This window comes from Anabrus simplex, chromosome 5 (genome assembly GCF_040414725.1).
Source record: "Anabrus simplex isolate iqAnaSimp1 chromosome 5, ASM4041472v1, whole genome shotgun sequence".
Classification (NCBI taxonomy): domain Eukaryota; kingdom Metazoa; phylum Arthropoda; class Insecta; order Orthoptera; family Tettigoniidae; genus Anabrus; species Anabrus simplex.
The window spans coordinates 36,273,796-36,292,614 of record NC_090269.1 but is presented as its reverse complement, the minus strand read 5'-3'; the positions used below and the strand labels follow the sequence as shown (position 1 = coordinate 36,292,614).

At 38.4% G+C, this 18,819-nt stretch overlaps 1 protein-coding gene across 1 annotated transcript in view; it reads left to right on the top strand.

Moving 5' to 3' along the window:
• The window catches only part of Dhc1 (Dynein heavy chain 1), a 443,578-nt gene that overhangs the window by 341,948 nt on the left and 82,811 nt on the right, over window positions 1–18,819 (top strand). The window contains exon 55 of the mRNA XM_068227758.1: window positions 11,826–12,427. Within this exon, the coding sequence (XP_068083859.1) occupies window positions 11,826–12,427 (602 nt within the window). The remainder of the gene's footprint in view (window positions 1–11,825; window positions 12,428–18,819) is intronic.

The window sequence follows — 18,819 nt, the reverse complement described above, 5'->3', positions numbered from 1 at the left end:
AGAAACATAATACCACAGGTAGGCCTACTCTAGCAAAGAATAGCGAGTTTTCTGTGATTAGTATGAGAAGTTACCCGTTCAGTCCTCAACTTCCTGTAATTATTTAACAAAATGTTACTCATTGTTAAGGCAATAGTTGTAACTATTGTCATAACATTACATCCACAGGCACAAGTTTTCTCGGCAATTTCTGACAATTCAATATCTGATAAAATGCCAAGTAGACTAAGATGCTGAATTACTTGGCGATGATCGTTACATTTACATTTCAAAAATTGTTCCTCAAACTTATCAGAGATTAGTGCCTGTGTAATTCCAATAACATGTTTACACACTGATATAATAAAATCTGCAGGAACTGAAAGTCCACCCCTATTTATTTGATTGAAGTTGCTGTCATTTATTTGCTCTTTATTTCTCAGCAAAGCCACATTTTATTTTTGAGCATTGCTTGAACGAAATGTAACCACAGGCATAAATAAAACCTGACTCATCAAAATGTATGTTTCGGTATGCTTGTCTTCTAAAATACTGTAAAAGGTATTGTCAACAGTAACTGACGAAAGGCTGCTTGTACTTTTCCTTGAATTTGTATCGGAAAAGGACATTATCATTTCTTTCGAAAAAGTAACTGCCCCATAAATAGCTGAATGAATGCCAAGTATGCTTTTTAATCTTATTTTCAATTCGGCCTCCATTACCTGAGTAACTGATATATTATAATTTCTCCCTGTTAATTGGCAGTATTGGCCAAACCTGGATTCTAATTGGTCACTCTGAAATTTGCTAGTTAGCACATAAGAGGGATTCACAGTATGTAGAGCATAAATAATAATCTCACGTAATACATAGGTTGTTATGTATAATGCATTGTAAGTTTCATTGGTTTGACAATTCTTTTTTGAGGGGTCATTTTCGTCATTCTGTTTCCATCTGGACAACCACTGGAGGAATACCTTTAGAAAAGCCAACCTTTTATCTTCGGAATTTTTGAAAGGCATTTGAAGACTATTACAATTAACAACATAGGCGAAAGGCCGCTTCATATTAACAATGGACCACCATATTAGGATTATTCTAACAAAAAATGCAGTACCTTTATAATAATACTTGTTTAGGGCAGAAACTGTAGATTCATGAAACAGGTTTGTAACCAAAGAAACCCTTTGACATTCATTCAAGTGAATTTGAATAAACACTTTTAAATGTTAACTTTGGTACAAAATTAATCAGTAAATCGGACCCCTTTTTATAGATATCTCTTATGTCACTGAATGATGCTTGAGTTACCTCTTTAAAATCAGGGTTACAATCAACTGAACTTGAAACATTTGAAAATGAGTCTAAACCTTCCCATACAGGTATAATAAATGACTTGTTAATGCCACTTACATTCAGCCAGTTATTTTGTATATTTTTCAATACATGGACACTGTCATATAAAAGAAAGGTTTTTAGGGGATTTCCATCAATATGGAACCAGTAATTACTATTAGAATGTTTGGTTAGTTCTTTGAACATAGCACAATTTACAGCATTATTATCGGCTATGATGGACAAAATATTTAGTCCACAATCCTATATTTCCCTGATAACACGTTTTGCAATATCAGCTAGTTGTAAACCTGTTAACTGTTTCACTGGAACTAATTTAACAACCTCTTTCAAATTTCCAAAAGCAGAACTAACGAGAAAGGCCAGAACTGTCTTAGTTAGTCCACAAATTGGACGTAAGAAAACGCGGGAAGAAAATGTGCCACTGTTGCTCAATCAGTCCAACCATCTCCAATTAAATCCTTTCGCAAAAGAGCAGCTGAATTTCAACTACCACGGTTAACAATGCATGACCACATTAAAAGATACATTTGAAACTGAAAAGAATTAGACTGATGCTTGTGAATGAATTACCTGACATGACATGGAGCATGGATTTGCAGCCGCCATGCTTTGTAGGCACAATTTCCAAATGCCATGTCTCGTTCAAGAGTGTTATTTTCTGATGAATGAGCAATATATCGCAGTTCACAGAGGGGGAATGAGGTTTTTTAGTCTAAGGAAAATACCCATTATATGCAAGAGTTGGGAAGGAACCCGCCTCGTGTTATGGTATGGGTTGGGATATCATCACGATGCCTGTTCAGACCATATTATTTTGAAGGGTATTTAAATGGAAATTCTTATTTGCACATGTTGCAAGCTTGGTTAATACTTCATCAAGACAAGGGAATCATGGATCATGTGTGCTTACCGCACGACAGGGCTCCAGCTCACTTTGCTATGCAGGTGCATGAGTTCCTTGATGAAGAACACTTTCGAGGCTAATGGATTAGACATGGTTCAGCAACATCTCCAGCCCCATTGAAATGGCCACCATGAAATCTGGACCTTACCACACTAGATAACTCATTATGGGGAGTAATCAAGTCCCATGTGGCTCAGCATGCGTACAGGACTAATGAAGAATTCCACAAACGTGTGGAGGAAGTCTTTTGAATCATAACTCCTGAGATGCTCCGCAAGATGTCAATGACATGGAGATGGATAGAACTCTGTGTAAGGCACAATGGTGTATATGCAGATCCACTGGATACATAGTTTTTATATATAAATACTCCACTATACAATCCTATTGTTTTGACGTGGGAATACAGGGACTTCTCAGACACCCTGTACTTACTTCCTTTCTGTCTGCTCCCTTCACCACATCATCATCTTCAGACAGCATTATTTCAGCTCCCTGTTCCCATATTTTACCTTTGCTTCCTTCACAGTGGTGACAGCACACATCTTTGTCATAGTCCATGTTGATTCCAAAATCACTCTCTCCTCCCCATATGTGTCTGGATGCTACTACAACAATTTTAGTATATATCTTCACATATCGTGTCATTTATTTTCCAAATTATTTTTGTTGCACTACTTTCCATGCCTTTGATCTGCGTACTCTATAGTAAGCCTTTCTTAAATCAAGGAATGTATTCACCATTATCTCTTCCGTATTCACAATGTTTTTCAATTAACTGCCTCATACTGAAGCTGGGATCTAGTGTTGATCTTCCATTTTGAAAGCCATATTGCTCTTCTTGTAATTGTTTCTCCACAATTCTTCTCATTCTCTTTTCTAGTACTGTTTCAAATATTTTAGCTACCTGAGATTTGAGTGTGATTCCTCTATAATTATCACGTACTTCCTTGTTCACCCTGCTTAAACACAGGTATTATTACTCCTTTACTCCAATCATCTGGATACAATTTTTTTTTTTCCAAATACAGTGAAACCTTGTTAGTGCGTTCTTCATTAAGATGTTTTCTCGCTTAGCACATCATAAATTCGAAGACTCGATTCACGTCGTATTAAATCGATAATATACCTCACTTACCATGTCACAAATTTTTGCTATTACCACTTAGTATGATCACATTTTTCCTAGCTCTGAAAATGTTCTTTATCATCCCATGTGAAAGGAAAGTGATTTCCAACACAGATTAGAGCCCTCGCCACAAGAGGCAGATCGGGTAAAATTGCACAAAAACAGGAAAAGGTCTTGAATTCCTTAATTTCACAGCATAAATTACACCTTTGAGGAGCATGCCATTAGCCACAGGAAAGTTCAGTTTTATTTGCCGGATTTCACTGAATAACCCAGTAACCCAGTAAGAGATAGAGCCTGAGATAGAGCAAAACGGTTTTCAGATTTGAAATCAGCATTTAAATGAGTGTAATAAAAATACTGCCTTCATTCCTCCAATTTCATTACAATTTAATTATTAAAGATTTATGTATATAGTATTCCTTCCAATAAATTTATAAATGCTGAGCATCATTTGAGAAACTTCATATCTGTCACTTTCACGGATTTGTTGAATTACTCAAATATCCAGAGTGACATATGAACAATGTCACTCCATTTAAGTTTGTTACGAAAGCTATACTACTGGAGCATCATCATCATCATCATCATCATCATTTCCCATTATTCAGCTATAGCCGGGTAGGGGCAAATATGGTTCCACTTTCTTCGGTCTTTCCAGCACTCCTCCTCCAACACTGTGTCCCAGTCCAGGTTTCTTTCTCTAATACTGTGTTGGATTGTGTCTTTACATCTCAATCGTTGTCGCCTGCGGCCTCTTCTTCCTTGCATTTGCATTTCCATCACCTTTCTTTGGCATTCTTTCATCACTCATTCACTTTATGTGGCCAAACCATCTTAATCGGCTCTTCTCTATTCTATCATTCTTTTTTTTTTCTACTTCAGCTTCTTCTCGGATTTTCTCATTCCTTATTTTTTCTCTTCTACTCTTCTGTTCTGCCTGCTGTCATTTCTTGATGGATGCAGGACTTTTGCATCCATCTCTTGGCACAGGCCAGAGCAAAGTGTAGCTTCCACTGAAGTCCCAGTCTCACCCATGGCTGTGACAATATGGAAGCTGCTGGGGTGTGGGTCGTGCTGAGTAATGGCATCCAGAGCACAACCAGTGCGTCTGAGTGTTATGAAAGGTGTTGCTCATAGGGTCAGTCGTGCTACAATAGCACTGCCTGGCCCAGCGAGGAAAGCAATGGCAAACTACCTCACTCCTCGTCTTGCCTAGTATGCCTCAATTAGGTACTGCCATTGGTTTTTGTGGTTTTCCTATGACTGCATAGCCTTTGGTGGTGCTATTTGAGGATCCAACCAGCCTCTGGGCTGATGACTTAACAGACAGACTCTTCTGTATCATACTCCTCAAGATCTTCATTTCAGCTGCCTGTATTCGACTCTCATTCTTCTTTGTCATTGTCCAAGTTTCTGCTCTGTAAGTTGTTATGGGTATGTATTACATCTTGTACATAGTTTCCTTGGCTTCCATTGGCGCATCTTTATCCCATAACATGTTTCTTACACTATGATAGAAACAGCTTCCAGCTTGAATCCTCTTACTAATTCCAGTATCCAGTCGAGCTTTCTCCATGAATTCACTCCCCAGGTATTTGAACGTCTCCACTACTTCCAGGGGCTTGTCTGAAAGTCTTGTTGTAGTTGTTGTTGTTGTTGCTATTTTGCTTTACGTCACACCGACACAGATAGGTCTTACGGCAACGATGGGATAGAAAAGGGCTGGGACTGGGAACAAAGTGTCCGTGGCCTTAATTAAGGTACAGCCCCAGCATTTTCCTAGTGTGAAAATGGGAAACCATGAAAAACCATCTTCAGGGCTGCCGACAGTGGGGTTCAAACCCACTATCTCCTGGATGCAAGCTCACAGCGTCTGAAAGTCTAATCTGACCTATCCCTTCTTTCTCCCCTCTACTCATAAGAAGAGTTTTACTCTTTTCTGCACTTATTTTCAATCCACATTCTTCGATCTTCCCATTCACCACATCCAACTATTCTTGAACATTCATGTCCTCTACTCCTCAAATCAAAATATAATCTGCAAATAACATGTTCATTTCTCTTCCTCCATATGCTGCTTTTGCTGTTCTCATGATGTCATCCATTACTATTGTAAACAGGATTGGCGATAGAACACTTCCCTGTCTCAGCCCACTAGCGATTTTGAACTTGTCCTGCCAACTTGTGTTTGCACACAACTGGAACATTCCTTGTACATTGCCATGATCATTTTCATTAATTCCTGTCCAGTTCCTTTTTGCACCAGACTGTCCCAAACTTTAGTCCTGGGGACACTGTCATATGCCTTTTCAATGTCAATGAATGGCATCACCATATCATTCCCATACTCCCATTGCTTTTCCATTAGTTGTCTCATAATGAAAATGGGCTCCATTGTTGACCTTTCACTTCTGAAACCAAACTGATTTTCCTGTATCTGATTTTCAACCCTCAGCCTTATCCTACTTTCCAGTATCCTCTCCATTATCTCAGCAACATGGGATATCAGAGTAATTCCCCTGTAGTTCATCAATACTTTCTTATCACCTTTCTTGAAAATTGGGATGATTATTCTTTTTGCCAATCCTCAGGGATCTCCTTATTCTCCCAGACAATCGTGAGAACTCGATATGTCCACTGCAGGCCTACAGCTCCAGCTGCCTTTATCATCTCCACTGAAATTTCATCTATTCCAGCAGTTTTTCCATTCTTCATCTTTCTTACTGCCATTTCAGTTTCATTCATTGTAATTTCTTTATCCATTTCTTCATCAACTAATTGCCTTTCCTGGTGGTCCGTTGAATGATTGTCATTAGTTCTCCTGTTCAGCAACTTCTGAAAATACTCTCTCCATCTATTTCTTATTTCTTCTGGCTTTGTTAATATTATGCCATCTTCATTCTTCACAAATTTCATGTTTACTTGATCTCTCTTTTTGTTTCTTAAGATACCATACAATAATTTCTTGCTGCCCTGCATATCATCTCTCAATTTCTGTGTGAACAAGGCCCAGCTTTACCTCTTTTCTTCCTCCACTACTTTCTTGGCCAAATTCTTTGCCTCCATATATTTTCTTCCACTTTCTTCAGTCTTAGATGTCTTCCATGCTTTCCATGCCAGTTTCTTTTCCTTCACTTTAATCTTTACCCTGTCATTCCACCAGTGTGTCTCTTTGTCGTTCACATTTCCAGATGTTCTACCATATACATTTTCTGCACATTCAACCTTAAATCTTTTCCATTCCTCTTCAACATTCCCCATCTCCGTCCTGGGTACCAAAGGTATTATTTTCCTTTGAAATTCTTCTTGTATGCTTTTTTTCTTCAACTTCCTTACTTTAATTCTTTTCTCTCTTCTTAATGGGGGTTTCACTTTCAGTTTTCCTATCACCACTCTATGATCCCCACCAAAGGCTTCTTCAGGCATGGCTGTAACATCTAAAAGTTTCTTCCGGTGTTTCTTCTCGATGATTATATAATCAATCATGGTCTTTGTTCGTCTGTCTCCCCAACCATACCATGTAATCTTCTGACTGTTCTTCTTCCTAAACCAGGTGTTTCCAACAATCATTTGGTTCCTCTTGCAAAAATCCACCAACAGTTCGCCTTCTGGTTTTACATTTCCATATCCAAAGGGCCCTACAACATCGTCCTTTCCTCGTCTTTCCATTCCAACTTGTGCATTTAGATCTCCCATCAGTAGCACTTCCTTATCTTCTATCTGTCTCTCCACTTCCTCTGAAAAGTCCTCTAGATGTTCATCTATGCAACCCGTTTGTGCGGCATACAACTGAAATAGATCTTTCTTGCCATTTTCAAACTATTGTCGCGGCCACCAAATTAGGCAAGTCAGAGAAATTATGCTGTTGCCAAGGTTATGTAGCAACTGGCGAAGAAATATCTAACTGAACACATAATTTCAGAGCGCGAGGCAGATTGTTCTCTCTCAAGCTCCTGATGTTACTTCATACAATCTTCCAAAACAAATTATACTACAAGCTTCAGTAAAGACTTCTGATTTCAGTGGTATAACTATTTTTCATATAAACCATTTTAAATAATTATTAAAATAAAATCTTGAACGAGTAAATTTAAATCCGTAGAATCATGTATTGAAAATTTCAGTAAGTGGCCAAGTTTTTATCTCTTCAGCCAATAAAATATTGTCTGCAGGAAAAATGTAAAAAAATTCCTGACTTATATTTTTTTATCTGAAACATATTTCCGTGAGTTTTGTAGTTTACCTGGAAAATGGCTCGAAAAGTGCAGGACGCCGTAAATACTTTCGGATTACATATTAATCTGTATCAGTCTTATTACTTTATAACTTTAAATATTTGAATACTGTATATTGGACTGAGTAATATAGAAAAATAACTACTTTAAAGAATAGGTTTATATTAATTTATAATTAATTAAGAATCGGTTTCTAGCTACAAGGCAGTCTAAGATTTCTTAGTCACTGTCATCATCACTCATCTCACTATCTGTCGAGTCGTCATTTACACTGATGATGAATGGCTCTATTCTTTCGTCCCTTACTATTTCCTTGGCCCATTCGTCTGCTTGAAGATTTTCTGGGCGATTGAAGCACTTTTCCCAATCTGCAGCAGTCACACGGTCGATGGCTTCTGACGTGAGTTTTTTCACGTCCTTTATTTTGAATGTTTTGTTCCTCTCTGCCACTTCTCTCTTGAGTTGAGCCCAAATCAATTCAATTGGGTTGTATTGGCAGTGGTAGGGTGGCAACCTTACTACCTCATGGCCCCAGGAGAGACCTAATTCATCAAGATTTTCCTTGGAGATGAAAGTATTTTTCGGTTGGGTGAATATTTCACTTCATTAACACATCTCTGAACTGAACGAAGTGTAACATTACACACTGTTGCAGTCAATTCTTGGCTTTTCTTGAAGTTCACAGTCTGCAAAATATTCTTCTGCACGTATTGCAATACATTCAGTATTATGGATTTTGTCTGGCTGGCTAAATCCTTCTTTTTAAGCCCTTCAAACCGGTGACGCTTCAGAGGAGTTTCTTGTTCATTTCTCGCACTTACTTTGTCCTCTTCAGATGATAGACCCGAAGAAACACCAGGCTGAACACATTCACTATCTATCTTTAACAGCACTTACGGTGCGAGCTCAGTAGCTGCATGACAGGGAAGGTGGCCTGGAGCAGATGAGCTTCAACTAGGTAACACTGCACGGTCAGCATTCCCAATCTGTGCTCAGAGGTAAGCATCTCTTGACCATCTGTCGCTTCGCCGTTCCCATATCTGACAACAGCGCAGTTTTCCGCACCCGCCTAATTTGATGGCCGCGACATTAGAGTCTCATCACCATCATCCTATCGCTGACACATTTTGTAGATTCAACATATTCTTGGATTTCTGTTCTAAGTATGATGGCCACTCCATTTTTTGCTTCAGGTCCTCCACTGTAATACAGCCTGTATCCTTCTTTCAGAGTAATCTCTCCCATATCCCTCTTCTTGGTTTCACACAGTACAAGTATGACTATATCTTTTTCTTTCATGAAGTCAACCAGTTCTTTTGTCTTTCCCATCAGTGTTAGGACATTTACTGTCCCAATCTTGATGTAGTTTGCTGGTTGCCCACTTCTCACAGTTCCCCCAGCACTGAAAGAGCTGCGCATCGCGTTTAGCAGGGAATGCCCTAACCTTTCTAAAGGCACCATATCTGCTTTATCCATATAGACTATTGTTACGATGGGTTTGCCACACCCAAAGGACTACTGGAGTATCAGTTTTCAAATTCTTCTGTTCATGGAAATTATGTTAGGTACTGTTGTAAGATGAACATAAGTTCATGATAATTGCAGACAAAGGAAGTTTGACACTTGTACAGAAGGGTAAGGTTATGTTACTATTTGAACAAACAACGAGTGTTGTAGTGACCAAGAATCATTAGCATGGTCACTTTGGTACTTGAAGGGTCTCCTGCCAACAGACAATACACTGATCATCTTGCCAATTGGAACATGGTGGCTTTGTGTTGGAGAAGATGTGGGAACGTATATTACTGTTTGCACTGCAGCAAAATTTCAAAGCTGTGCAGGTGGCTTTGATTCAAGGTCGAAATAAAACAATAAGAAGGTCTGTATTGTGCTGGAAATTTCATGTTAGGCTGTACTGCAAATTATTCATTGCAGTGAGCTTGCATCCAAGAGATAGTGGGTTTGAAACCTTCTGTCCGCAGCCCTGAAGATGGTATTCCATGGTTCCTCATTTTCACACCTTAATTAAGGCGATGGTCTCTGCCTTCCCACTCCTAGCCCTTTCCTATCCCATCATTGCTATAAGACCTCACTGTGTCGGTGTGACGTAAAGCAAATTCTAAAAAAAATTCATTGTAGTCTTAACTTCTTTTGTTATAGGATGACAATGGGGCTTAGGCTAAAGCTAAGAGATAAGGAGCAGAGAATACAGTTTGCAAATCTGTTAGCTGAGAAAGAAACTGTGTAACACAACAGGTGGTTTTCTGGTGAAGCTTATTTTCATGTGAATAATGTTGTAAATAAACAGAATATTCATTTTAGGGTACAGGCACAAACATGAATAATGAACATAGCACAAACTTATAGGGAAAATTTGAGTGTGTGGGTTGCAATGTATTGTTATGGAATAATCAGACTTTTTATCTTTGGTGTCATTGTAAAGCTATTTAACCATGTTGCAAAACCTTTATCCCAGATTCATGGCAAGAAGTCTTCCAATGCAAGCACAGTGGTTCATAGAGGGGTGGAGCATAACCACACACTGTGAATGTTGTGCTTGATTTCTTAATGAAAACTTTTGGCCTTTGTAATGTCCAACATTTACTGAATGTCATAAAGTTAGCTGAACATTGCTGCCTCAGAGAATGGACATTAACCCAAGTGACTTTTCTTTGGAGTTTCCTCAAAGATGTATACTACAGGAAACTCAAAAATATGGTGCAACTGAGGGGCATCATCGTGGAGTAATGCCTTGCCATTTTCTTTATATCTGTGTTGGAGAAGGAAAGGGTGGGTCTTCAAGACATCATGAGGCACAATGCTGGAAATTTGGAAAATTATCTGTTAGGGAAATTATTCCATGCTGTTTTGAACACTTTTGTATCAATTCTGTACCAGTCTGGTATAAAATAAATATGTTATTCATAAAACAAATGGGCCGACATTCTAGAGTTTGATAAAGATGTTTATTCCCAAAGGGAACCTGAAATATTTGTTCCGAATGAGTAAATTTATAATACCAATATAGTTGGTCCGTTATTGGACATTATACATTTTCTAGCTCATTCCTAGTTGCCAGCATTTCGCCCCAGTGTGCCAAGTTGGGCTCCTCAGTTGGTAAATGGTACACTCGCCAAGATGCATACCGTGAAGGCCACAGCGTAGGCTACCTGGATCCACCAGCATTGCCAATGCACTATGAGAGATTTTGTCTCATTTTCAAAAATTCATGCCTGCCTGGCCATCAGATGATAAAGTTGGTGATTCCCATAGGGAACCTGAAATATTTGTTCCGAATGAGTAAATTTAGAATACCAATATAGTTGGTCCGTTATTGGACATTAAAAATTTTCCAGCTAACTCACTCCTGGTTGCCAGCGTTTCGCCCTGGTGTGCCAAGTTGGGCTCCTCAGTTGGTAAGTGACACACTCACCAAGATGCGTGGCTAGTGCATAGCGTGGAGGCCACTACTAGGCTACCTGTAGCCACCGGCAGTGCCACTATGAGAGACTTTGTCTCATTTTCAAAAATTGATGCCTGTCTGACCATGAGGAGCCCAACTTGGCACACTGGGGCGAAACGCTGGCAACCAGGAATGAGTTAGCTGAAAGTTTATAATGTCCAATAACGGACCAACTATATTGGTATTATTCTAGAGTTTCTCTCTTAACCTACACAGCTTAGAAAGCAATGGACATCTCAGTGCTCTAGCTCTTCTCATCCAAAAAATAAAGTGCAGTAAAGTCCCACTTAATGGACCTCCACTTACCCAAGATTCCGTTTCATCCAACACACTCGTAAAAAAAAAAAAATGTTAAAACTACACACAGTATTTGATACAAACTGCACATTTCTTCCCCACGTCACTCATATCTCAAGGATTCAAATTCCTATTATAAACTTCTTAAAACAAACTTAAGTCCACACCAATATCTTTTATGCTATTTTTTTGTATTGTACGGTGAATGCAAATATCAACTGTATCAAAGATATCTGTGAGCATTCATGATATTGCTTTTATTTCTTTCCCTATTAAAAGACAATCTCACTAAGCCTACTTCCCTCCAGCCTATTTATGTCGGACAAGCAGGAATCTATTGTATTTGTTCCCTGAGTCACATGATGCTATTTATTTTCCTGATTTATGTATGCAATTTAGACCCAGTTTTAGATTGTGTGTGTGTGTATAGATGAATTTTTGGTATGTTACCTCCAGCTCTTCGTGCAGTGTCCATGGGCCAGGGCCAGGAAATATGTGCACGTCGTCTAATCACAGACTCCATGGCAGGAGGTGGTTGGGTTCTTCTCCAGAACATTCATCTGTCTCTCCCATTCTGTGGCGAGGCCATGGATGCACTAGTAGAGACAGAGAATGTGGATGAATCCTTCAGACTATGGATGACCACTGAAGTCCATAATCAGTTCCCCATTGCGCTACTCCAAATGGCCATCAAGTTCACCAATGAACCTCCTCAGGGAATCCGTGCCAGCCTCAAGCGGACCTACCAGAACATCACCCAAGATACCCTGGACTACTCAACACAGCCACAGTGGCCACCGCTTCTTTATGCTGTGGCTTTCCTCCACACTGTCGTACAGGAACGTCGTAAGTTCGGTCCTCTTGGTTGGAACGTGCCCTACGAGTTCAATCAGGCTGACTTTGCTGCGAGTGTACAGTTCATACAGAACCATCTTGATGACATGGACCCAAAGAAGGGCATCTCCTGGCCCACTGTCTGTTACATGTTGGGTGAGGTCCAATATGGGGGTCGAGTAACAGATGACTTTGACAAGCGTTTACTCACTACTTTCACCCAGGTTTGTACTGCAATTAATATTCTTCCAAACCTTTTCAATTATACTTATATCCTTGTATAAAAACTTATTATATTTTCTAATTATAGACATAATACATGTTTGTAAACAAAGACATTCCTTGTTAACACACTAACTCTATAACAGACATTGAATTATGAATATCTTTCCAGATAGAAGTAAAAGTATATCAAAATTACCAGTCTAAATAACCAGAAATATGTTTGAACAAAAAACTTAATTTACAAAAGACTGTAGGTAATTTACAGTATTAGCAAAAGAAATACATTTCTGCATGTGGTCTTAAAGGCAATTATAATAATTTGAAGTTAGCTGATGGTAGTGGTGGTGGTGTTTTTAAGGGCAATGATGAGATACAGTAACTATACCCTCTTAAGGGGACCGATTACTAAAATTTCATGATTTCCTTACAAAAAATCAATTTTCGGGATTATTGTTAAAAAATAACACCAATCCTTCTGTTATCAGAAAAATGGCAGAATATTTCAAGTTCCGCCATTTTCAAAGGATGCACGGACATTTTTATGGGCTGCCGTGTAGTTGTGTCTGCCACGCTCACCTCACACTGATGGTACTTTATTGCAATTTTGCCGTTTCTGTTTGAATTTGGCTCCGGGGTTTGACAAATGACAGTAGTTTGGTGTCAGCGCTTTATGATGTTCCACTGTTTACCTCATAATCTTTAAAAAATAACAGGCGCATTCAGAACTTCAGTTGCCTTTTTCTCACCTTCCTTTCTTTTTTTTTTTTTCCCCCAGTGCTTTGCTTCCTGCGAAAAGTTCCATGTGTTGCAGTTCTTGTCTGGCCGTTACGAAACTTTCTGGAGTTATAGTAATATCTTCAACCAACAAAACATATAAAGAATTTTATTTGTTGTTTGGAAGCAACATTACATGTATTTGATCATGACAGCATATTATTTTTCTATAGAAATTAGCATACCAGAAATTGAAAAATATCTAGCGTGATACACATTTGAAAAGAAATACATTTTTAAGTAAGCTATGTTTATATGTGTATGTAAACACCATTATCAAATTTTGAAGTCAAAGAAACCACAATTGTGTCTCAGGGAACTTTTTTCAGTAACTAACTAAATATCAAAAACAAAATTGAAGAAGATTGAATTAAACCACTGCTTTGAAACTTGGTATAATGGGTAATATTTACTTCATGAATGTGCTCACAAAATTTCATGCTGATATCTGCAAAATTGTAGAAGTTGAAAATTTCAGTCATTGGTCCCCTTAACTCTAATCATAGAAGAAAGAAGAAGAGGCTCAACAATTCAAAGAATTAAGGCATTAGCAGAAGAAACGCATGAAAATGAAAGACCCCATAGACTTTGCAAACCAAGCACTGTCAGGGTTGAAAGAGGACAGGAGTTGTCCAATGGGTGTTGGTCAGGAAAGGAAATAGAAGGAGCCTGTCAGAAGTAAATGGAAAGAATATGTGCAAAGCTAGAGCCTCATATTATCAACAAGTGTTGTACAGAAACTGTGATCAACAGAGATAAGGGGTGAGAAATTCAAGTCAATAACTGTGTGTTAAAACCTTTACGTTTGTGACCACATCAAAAAGTTTACATGATAACGTATCACTCAGGTAGCAACTTATAAATTTCATTTTGAGTTCAGTTTGACATTTAACAGTAATTAACTTAATTCTTCAAAAGTAATTTATTACAAAGTTCCACCTGTTCAGTATTTAATCATATTAAAAAATAATCTAAAACTAGTACAGTAAAACCTCGTTAAGACGTTTCTGCTGGGGACAAGGAAAAAGAACGTGTTAAGCAAGAAAACGTACTACTGAAAACACGAATTAAAACTATCCAACAGTGATTTGGAAACAATAGATACGATTTTTTTCCGACATGTCAGCATTTTACGTTGTGTATCTGCAGGTACAATGAAAACTCAGACGTGCCAAATCTCCCAATTTGAGTGGGAGACTCACGATTTTTCATCGTTCCTCCCGATCTCCTGATTGCCAGGACCGATCTCCCGATTTTCAGAACTATATCCGTAATTTTCATATTTTTTTATACTCCCGCAGATTTCCTCATTCTGTCGATATATGCCTGAGTATGGCTGGTCGATAGTAGTTCTAGTAATGATACCAGATGGCAGTACGGGGCACGGTGGCCAGTCATGTGCTACTCCCTGGTCTATAATACAGTCATTCTCTTTGCAAGCGAGTCATGCGAGTAACATTTTCTTTGGAGAAGACCTACAGAAGTGCTCGTGTTGTGTGTTAATATTTGTCTTGGCCAAAATGTGAAAAAAGAAATATGATGCAGTGTTTAAGAGTGCTTATAGGGAAGAGTTTCCATGTTTGAGTGAATCCAGGAAGGGACCAAAGTTCACATTCTGTACTGTATGTAGGTGTGATTTTTCAGTTGCTCATGGTGGGAAATGCGATATACTCAAGCATATGCAAACGAAAAAACATAAGGAGAGTGCCCAGTGTGTAGAAAGAAACCAGTAACTGAATTTTTCATGTAAAAACCAAAATGTGAATCCTGTGAAGAATGCCGAGGCATTATTTACGTCATTTATAGTAGAACAAAACCTGCCTGTAAATTGTGCTGATCACGCAGGACCTCTGTTTCGCAAAATGTTTCCTGATTCGGAAATCACTAAACAATATGGGTGTGCTAAACGAAAACAGCGGCTAACATTACAGAAATGTGCATGGAAGAAAGGGCGAAAATTGTATTATGTTTTCAGGTGAACGCATTTTCTGTTGCTACCTGATGGTAGCAATAAAAGCAACTTGAAAATATATCCCATTGTTGTAACATTTTTTAGGTCTGAACTCAATGAAATTCAGAGTTGTCTACTCTCTGTGCCTAATTTAGAAGGGGATGCTACTGGACCTAACATTGCCAATCTTTTGCTCTCAACTTTTCGGGAATTCTGCATTCCATTAAAAAACTGCCTATCTCTTGGTGCTGATAATGCTCCAGTAATGGTAGGATTAAAGAATGGTGTGGCAGGATGTTTGAAGCAGGAAAATAGTAACATTATCATTGTAGGCTGCTCTTGTCACCTAATTAATCTTGCTGCTGAGAAGGGCGCGGCGTGCTTGCCCGTAAATGTAGATGAAAGTATAATTTATATATTTTATTATCTGGAAGGGAGTGCAAAAAGGAAAGAAAAGTTCAGAGAATTTCAGACTTTACACAACACAGAGATCAGTAAAATTCTGAAGCATGTGCCTACTCGATGGTTATCACTAAGAAGGTGTTTAGATAGGATTGTGCTGCAGTGGGACCCTTTGGTTACTTTATTCAGGAGCAAAATTGTGAGTACGGATTCTCAGATGGGAACTTTGAAGACTTACAAAATTCCTAAGCACAGTTTAAGTGCAAATATGTCTTGTTTGTCTGAAAAGATGAAGGATTGGCATAACATTTCACCTCACTCCTCAGTTAAAAGGAATACCCAGTCATCAGTTTCACAAAAAAAAAAACCTACTGATGACACTAAGAGCCATGCATTGTCACGTGAAGAACGACTGTTTATGTTCCTTTCATCAAATTCACATAAATCTTTTTGCCTCTTTCTGTCAAGTTTTATGGATGAAATGAAATGTCGTATGGCTTTTAGTGCCGGGATATCCCAGGACGGGTTCGGTTCGCCAGGTGCAGGTCTTTCTATTTGACACCCGTAGGTGACCTGTGTGTCGTGATGAGGATGAAATGATGATGAAGACAACACATACACCCAGCCCCCATGCCGTAGGAATTAACCAATTAAGATTAAAATCCCCAACCCGGCCGGGAATCGAACCCGGGACCCTCTGAACCGAAGGCCAGTACGGTGACCGTTCAGCCAACGAGTTGGACAAGTTTTATGGATATCTTTGAGAGTCCAAATGTATCTCTTAAGTCAAGTATGCTGCACATCCACTTATTGAGGTCAGTTTTGGAGGAACTACTGAAGAATGTGATGGCAAGGTTTGTGAAACCACACGTTATTAAAAGCTCCTCCTCTCTCATTGATGTAGATTATCATACTCCAGCAAATCAAAAGGATGATTGTGATCTGATGATAGGGAACTCTGCGTTTGTTGTAGTTAACACCTTGAAGTCTGAGGAAAAGTGCATATTCCTTAAGCCTGTTAGAAAGTGTTTCTCTCCATTGTGTGACAACGTGCTACACAAATTTCCATTCAAAGATTAAGTTTTAATTAATGCAGAAGTTGCAAATATTTCTGCTATAAGTAAGGCATCATTTTCTAGCCTTAGATTTTTCATTAACAAGTGTCCGAACATTTTGACTAGTGAAACAGAATATTTGGATAAAGAAACCGATATTCTGCACTCCCAGTTCTGTAACTTTCAGCTCGAAGAAACAGACATGGCAAAAGGAAGAACTGATGTTCAATGGGCACTGGTAGGTCAGATGAAATCAGCTGATGGTGTACTTAATAAGACAGACTCTCTAAGGTAATGCTTGCTATGTTATCAATTCCACATAGCAATGCAGAATGTGAAAGAATTTTTTTTATTTATTTTTTTATTTATTTATTCAGGATCAGCAACAGCATAACGCCGAATTACAACGATCTGAGCTATGTACAATAGATATGAATCTAAATTGAAAGATATATAAATACTTACAAAGGACACGAATATACACAATAAAAACTGTACAATCTTATATAATACATATTTACATAAACAACGTTATTAACAAAGAAAAATACATTTACAGTAAATACAGGAGCGGAACGGTAAAGAACAAGAAGGAAAATTAAGTTATATGATAAATATCATGACAGAAGGAAGGAAACGTTACGAAGAGATCTAGGTTGTTGTTGATAGATAATGTATTAAACATGCTGGAATACGTACCGAAAGGGACCTTTGGGTGAGAGAAAGCCGGGAGTAAGGAGTATGGAATAGGGTCTTCATTCTGGTATTACGGGATGGGACGTGGAGGGGGAATAAGGAAGCTAAATCTGGAGACCTAAACAGACCATTAACTGCTTTGTATAGCAGCTTCAGGTCGGCTACTTTCCTCCGAGCAGAAAGAGTTTTGAGGTTCAGTTTCCCAAGCACTTAGATAGTGCTTAGATTGCGACATGCAGGGACCCTGTCTCTGACAATAGCACAGAAAAAAGATTGTACACGGTCAAGGTGGCTGAGGTTTGAAGAAGCAGAAATGGACCAGACTGGAGATGCGCATTAACAATAGGTAAGATACAGGAGACGTAGAATGCTCTGAGGGCATTTACATCTGTGATGTCAGAAAACCTGTACAGTAAACCAAGGAGTGACATAGCACATGAGGTAACCCTGTTTATGTGCGAGACAAACAACAATTTACTGTCAAAATGCACCCCTAGGTCTTTTTTATTAGCAGAGAACAAAGACAAAAACACAGTTCAGGTCCTTGCTGTCTGAACAAACTTTGGAGAAACTTTTAACCTTGAAATCAGTTCAGCAAGGCAAGTGCTTTAGCAAAAATTTGGTTCCGAAATTCTGAAGAGGGCTAAGGCAACTACTGGTGTGTTGAACAACAATTAGTCGTAATGTGATCACCATGTTGAAGGATGAGAAGTCACATCTTCCTACAGTTCAGGTATGTCCAGTATTTAGTATTCACATATAAATGATGAAAAATATATATGTAGACCAAATAGAATTGTTAATGTATTGAATTATAATGAATTAGTACATGTTCTGCCATCAGTGATGTGTCATAATACGTTGCGATTTGCTGCCAAATATCTCCTGATTTTTCACTTTTGAAAGTTGGCATGTCTGAAAACTATTATCTACCATTTTTAAAGATGAGAGGGAATATTAATAAAATAATGTTATTGGCTTTTCGTCCCACTAAGTACTTTTACAGTTTTCGGGGGAGGGAATATTAAGAGGTGTGAAAAACACAAGAGAAAAAATATGAAAACCTTTTCTGCTGGGGATTATAAAATAACAAAAGTACACTGAAAGGTGTGAATAAACACCAGACAACAAAAATATGAAAACATCTGCATGGGGGCCAATAAAAAATCAAAGTATTATTGCAGATCACACTCTTTCTAAAAACAAATGTTAGTAGAAGCCTTTTATTTTGGAGCAGTGGGTTATTAAACATTATTTTATGGTCATACTCTTAGACAATGAATTGGAGGTTACACTCGACTATGTGCAACTGCGACTTTGGCTGCCATTTTGAAATGAACAAAACTTCACTGTACATGTTTTGGCCTCTCTGTGGCCTTTTTCAGCTAGGATTGGAAATAATTAATCATTTTCAAAATTGAAAAATCCACAAATAGGCTGTCACAAGACAAATATGCACCACACTAGTCAACTTCAGATGTAGGCTATCAGGCGACAAATATTCACTATCCTT